Source organism: Littorina saxatilis, linkage group LG11 (assembly GCF_037325665.1).
Source record: "Littorina saxatilis isolate snail1 linkage group LG11, US_GU_Lsax_2.0, whole genome shotgun sequence".
Classification (NCBI taxonomy): domain Eukaryota; kingdom Metazoa; phylum Mollusca; class Gastropoda; order Littorinimorpha; family Littorinidae; genus Littorina; species Littorina saxatilis.
The window spans coordinates 10,909,099-10,915,269 of record NC_090255.1 but is presented as its reverse complement, the minus strand read 5'-3'; the positions used below and the strand labels follow the sequence as shown (position 1 = coordinate 10,915,269).

At 44.4% G+C, this 6,171-nt stretch overlaps 1 protein-coding gene across 1 annotated transcript in view; it reads right to left on the bottom strand.

Moving 5' to 3' along the window:
* Positions 1–6,171, bottom strand: part of LOC138979734 (uncharacterized) — a gene marked incomplete in the record, with an annotated part of 169,210 nt that overhangs the window by 111,623 nt on the left and 51,416 nt on the right. Inside the window, 2 exon segments of the mRNA XM_070352475.1 lie at positions 3,038–3,135; positions 3,837–4,096. Coding sequence (XP_070208576.1) covers positions 3,038–3,135; positions 3,837–4,096 — 358 coding nt within the window.

Here is a 6,171-nt window from a genome sequence, read left to right as displayed (position 1 = left end):
ATTTGAATTCTACTCATGCTTTTTACGTAAGATTGAAATGTGAAAGTTACAAAAGCTATACAAAGATTGATGGCGCAGGCTAGCCGTGAAGAAGAAACCCTGCCCCTTGAAGGTGACATCACTTCAAGTTCAAACACTTTCCCTTCAAACGGTAAGTGCTAGTGTAGTTAAAACCTTCACTTTACGAATGAATACACTGGAACCCCTCTTTTAAGAGTAAGTCCCCCCAATTTAAGACTCCCTAACTTCTTACACCTTATTTTTTCAGATTTTCTGTTCATAGCCTCTGTAAATATATAACCGCCATTTCAAGACTCCCTCTTTTTTAAGACCTGATTTTCACAGATTTCTGGAGGTCGTAAAAAATTTTCATTTCATTTTCATTACTTTATTGTCCCATCGCTGGGAAATTCGGGTCGCTTCCTCCCAGTGGAAAGCTAGCAGCAACGGAGTCGCGCTACCCAGGTGTCTGCGTGTTTAGGTGTATTCAGCCACCTGCACTTATGGCAGAATGACCAAGGTCTTTTACGTGCCATTGTGATGACACGGGGGTGGGACATGGCTTCCGTCTCTGGGTCTGCACATAAAGTTGACCTGTGTCCGTCCCGGCCCGAATTCGAACCTGCGACCTTCCGATCACAAGTCCAGTGCTCTACCAACTGAGCTACCGGGGGTTCCTCTGTATTTACGAAAATGTGTGAATACAGTATTGCCTCTCTTCCACATCCTTGTTCTATTTTACGCCATGGTTTTCTGCATCAAGTCTTTGTTTTGTCTTTTGATACTAACTTTCCTTCGTTTAACTTCCGAGGTTCATGAGGCTATGATTGTGAATGATGAAAAAGATTATAAATGATAAAAGCCAGCAAACACAGGACCGAAATTCACTTGAGTTCTGGGAAAAAGGGTAGCTTCAAGAGATAAGACCAACTGCTATGCTTAGCCATTTTAGTTTAGATAAATTACAAAAATGACAGTGGAAACATTCAGCCTTTTTCAATGCTCACACATACACCACACAGTCATCATGTTCCTGCATGGTTAATGAGATACCCCCTTGACAATGGCAACAGAAAACTGATATGGGGAAAACTTGATGCGCTCCAATGATTAGGCCAAGACACAAAAATTCAATGTTTTCTATTCCCCGACCAACCCTTTTTTTCCCCTCCAGACCCTAGCACTTTTTCTGACCCTTCAAAACAAAAAACAAAAATCGATTTTGCAGACTTTACAAGAAAAGTTAGTCTTCTCCGACATGCACGGGACACAGCGCGCATGATTTCAGGCAATAAAAAGCCACAAGTGCCTGCGTAAATAAAAACAAACTTCAATAAAAAATAAAAAATAAATTAAAAAAAATAATTAAAAAAACTACCAACCCTATATTTTTGGCCTTGTCATGGGGAAAAAAAAAACATTTATTTTTTTGGCCTAAACAGCTTCCAATGCAGCGCTTCGTCTTTTCCAGCCCAGACAGTTCCAACAATGAACCCATGCACTTTAAGTAAGGTCACCTTCCCAATATCCTACTTTGTGTCAAATGTTTAGGCTCCAAGGAACTGCCGAGTCCGGTAACAAGTTATCAGCAAAAAGATTCTCATCTCAAGCTCACACATCAAAGCACAACCATAACAGACATGTTATACATGTACTAACAACAGTGAGCAGATGAGCATAAAGAGACCCAGAGACAGACAGACCCAATACCTGACCTCCCCTCACCACTTTAACTCACCCCCCCCCCCCCCCCCAACAACCACATTTGTCTCTTACTCTTCCCTCTATCCCCCCTCTCTCCTAATCCCCCCTCTCTCCTAATCTCCCCTCTCTCCTAATCTCCCCTCTCTCCCTCTTGTCTTTGACAAAATCCCCCCTCAGCTCTCTCTCTTTCACAAAATTCCCTCTCTCTCCCCTTCATAAAATTCCCTTCCTCTCTCTCCTACCTTTCTTTAACAATATTCTCCCTCTCCCACCCCAGCTTTTACCACAAAATGCAGGAATCGTGGACAGTGCCAAACATGCTAAGAAACAGAGAAATGGTGCCCTCAACAAAAGTGATCTCAATAATCTAGATAAAGCTTGAATCTCCTTGCCTGCTTATAAACACAGGCATGTGCTGTCATATGAACCATCAGACCTACTTCCACTACAAATGCTTGTTTCTACAAGAAGAGTACTGAACACTCAAAGAAATGGAAGATGATGGCCATCATGAGTTGTGAGTATTCATGATTGAATGTGCATATGTGGGGAGGGGGGTGTGTAAAATATATGCACACATGATATTGATAGGTACATAGGCAGGGGGGGGGGGGGAGAGAGAGAGAGAGAGAGAGAGAGAGAGACAGAGACAGAGAGACAGAGAGAGAAAGAGAAACAGAGAGAGAGAGAAAGAGAGAGAGAGAGAAAGAGAGAGAGAGAAAGAGACAGAGGGATAGAGAAAGAGACAGAGAAAGAGAGAGAGAGAGAGAGAAAGAGAGAGAGAGAGAAAGACAGAGAGAGAGAGAAAGAGAGAGAGAGAGAGAGAAAGAGAGAGAGAGAGAAAGACAGATAGATGCAAAGACAGACAGAGACAGACAACAGAGAGAGAAACAGTGTAAAGTTGCATGAAAAGATGGAGATTATAAAGGTGTAGATTATACAGGTGTAGATTATACAGGTGCAGATTATACAGGTGTAGATTATACAGGTGTAGATTATACAGGTGTAGATTATACAGGTGTAGATTATACAGGTGTAGATTATACAGGTGTAGATTATACAGGTGTAGATTATACAGGTGTAGATTATAAAGGTGTAGATTATACAGGTATGAATGTCAATGTGGATGCACACAAATGTCCTGCCTATTACAAGTAGCTTTCCGCCTTCCCTCTTTTCTCCATTACGATTCCCTACTTTCTATGCTACCTACACTAGTAAACTGCATGTCACTTTACCTCCAAGAGTAAAGATCCCTGGATATTGGTGCCCACAATGGACAACCTGCTACAGAACACTGTACCTAAGGTAGCAGACACAGACAGCGATTTACCTCCAGGAGTAAGGAGCCCAGGATATCGGTGCCCACGATAGACGGCTTGCTGGAGGACACCTGACTCTGCTGGACGGCTTCACTAGACGAGCTACTCTCTGCAATAGGAAAAACAAATCTCATTTACCCATAAGTTCACAATGTGAACAAAATCTCAAAAATAGCAATGAAACAAAAAGAGCAATTTTGCTCATACGACTCACCTTCATCGCACTAAATACGAATCAGAAACAAATTATATGCTGCTCTAGCTTCAAAAACATTCAAGAAAACGTTAATGTTCATCTTTGATCCAGGTTTGAATCCACTGTGACCTTGACATTTTACAAGCGTCAACCAAACTGGAGTCATGTCTGGAGGTCATCATCAACCCAAGAAAAAGTGCAAAGTTTGAAAGCTCTAGGTTTAGGAGTATGCAAGAAAATCTCAGCATTTATATTTTTCATCTATAGACAGCCATCCAGCTAATGAAACCTGACACTGCTCGTTAAGACTCACCAGAGCAATCAGGTGCTTCAAAAATATTAAAGAACCACTAACAGTTGTGCCTGATTCACACACACACACACACACACACACACACACACACACACACACACACACACACACACACACCTCACCTGAGGTGTGTGTCTTGCTGGAGATGTGCTGCTGAAGCTGGGCAATGGAGTCCTGCACCTTGAGGCTTTTTTCCCACCCCTATCTCTATCTGCCCCCCCCCCCCCTCTATCTCTCTCCTCACACACACACACACACACACACACACACACACACACACACACACACACACAGATCTCACCTGAGGTGTGTGTCTTGCTGGAGATGTGCTGCTGAAGCTGGGCGACGGGGTCCTGCACGTTGAGGCTTTTTTCCCGCTTGACACTGGGGAAGGCGTTCATGTCCGCGATACTGGCCGAGATGAACTGGGCTAGCTCCTCGTACAGGGGCTGATCTGATGACCCCGAACCCGACCCCGACCCCGAGCCCTGCTGCTGCTGTTCTTGCTGATGGTGGGGGTGGTGGAAGTGCTTGCCTGCCCTTGCCTCACTCTTGATGCTGCTGAAACACAGTGGAAAGTGAGAATTATAAGTCTGTGAACTGGGAAGGTGATATAGTTTGGGTGCAGTACTATTCATTGGGTGATATAATATATATACAAAGAGAGGGAGATATATATATTGCGAGTCTTGGCGAGCTGAACCGGTGATATAACTTTATAAGTGTACCAACAGGGGGTGACATAAACAGAAAGAGTGCTATAAGTAAGGCCTTAGGATGTATATTATTTTCAACAGAAGAGGAGAGAGGAAGGAAAAACTGTAAGGCTATCAATAGCTCTGTGTTATCAGAATGTGTATTGATTATCAGTTTTAGAACCTGTCCATAAGCAGTCTGCTTGTTAACGTTCATAATGTTGTTACTGTTTATAATGTGTATACAAGAAATTAATAAAAACATGCTTAAACCAATAGCTCTGTGTATGTGTGTGTGTGTATGTGTGTGTATGTGTGTGTGTTTGTGTGTATGTGTGTGTGTGTCAGTGTGTGTGTGTAGGTGTGTGTGTGTGTCAGAGTGTGTGTGTGTGTGTGTGTGTGTGTGTGTGTGTATGTGTGCGTGTGTCAGTGTGTGCATGTGTCAGTGTGTGTAGGTGTGTGTTTGTGTGTCAGTGTGTCACAGTGTGTGTGTGTGCGTGCGTGTGTGTGGTGGTCGGGATTGGTACTGGAAGAGATCACAGACAGAAGAAAAGAAACACAAGAGTACATTAAAACCCTCTATCACTCACACACACACACGCACGCACACGCACGCACCATAATCAAATCAGTGGTCAAACAACAGAAAAGAGCAACCTTCAATATATTGGGCAATGGCAAAGACCCCTCTCCCTAATCGTTTCACAGAAAATCCCTCCCATCACAATTCTCCCTTTCCACCATAAATCTCGTGTGTTGTGACACGCTGTTCCAGTCTCTGAGGCGCAGGGGGGAGATTTCGGTCATGGGAACAAGTTCTAATAATGTGAAGAATTGGACGTATTGCACTGTGAAATCAATTTGGAGGGAGTGAGGTGGTGGTGAGGGTTAGAGGGGGAGGGGGGTGAAGAGGGAGAGAAGGGGAAGGGAGGGAGAGGGGGAGAGAGGGATGGAGGGAGAGGGAAGGGGAGAACGGGAGGGAGGGGGAGCAGAGACAGAGAGGGAAGAGAGAGAGAGGGGGGGTAGATAAAGGCACAGAGAGGCAGACAGACAGAGAGAGAGAGAGAGAGAGAGAGAGAGAGAGGGGAGGAGAGAGAGAGAGAGAGAGAGAGAGAGAGAGAGAGAGAGAGAGAGAGAAATAGAGAGTGAGAGAGAGAACTCATTTGTGTAAAATGAGCAATGCATGGTTTTGGGTTTGCGGGTATGCACACCAAATCTCTCTCATCTGCATTCAACAGAGAGAATAAAATCTGACGAACACAAACCGAATATTTAACAGCACACAGTATGTCCGACGCTTCGAGCAATATCCTAAGGGAACAATAAATTACTAGCATACCTCCCCCCCCCTCTCCCACAACACACACACACAGATGAGAAAATCAATCGGCGTAAAGAACAGCAACACATGCGCGTCACGTCGGTCATTACCCGGGACAACAAAAGAGGCAATGAGCCTTGCACTAATTGCGGAGGCCTGAAATCTGTCGCCAAATTATTCATACTTGGCCATGAAGAGTATGGGGACACACGAATTAACAAAGGCTTGTGAAGTATGGAAACAGAGGATTAGTGGGATTTTGTTGTCTCTCTTTGTTGTGAACCTGAATGGGGGGGGGGGGGGGGTGTTTGAGGTGTGGAGTGTGAAGGGTGTGTGTGTGCGCGTGTCTCTAGGAGGGAGAGAGAGAGAGAGAGAGAGAGAGAGAGAGAGAGAGAGAGAGACAGAGACAGAGAGAGAGAGAGAGAGAGAGAGAGAGCAAAAGATTCTCGTCAAACTCAAACTTAATTCAAAGCCAAACGACAACCCGTCGTTTTCAGACTTTTCAATGCAGCTGCGGTTCATTTCCTCTCTCACACTCTTTCTTTCTTTAGTTGGTGTTTAACGTCGTTTTCAACCACGAAGGTTATATCGCGACGGGGAAAGGGGGGGGGGGGGAGAGA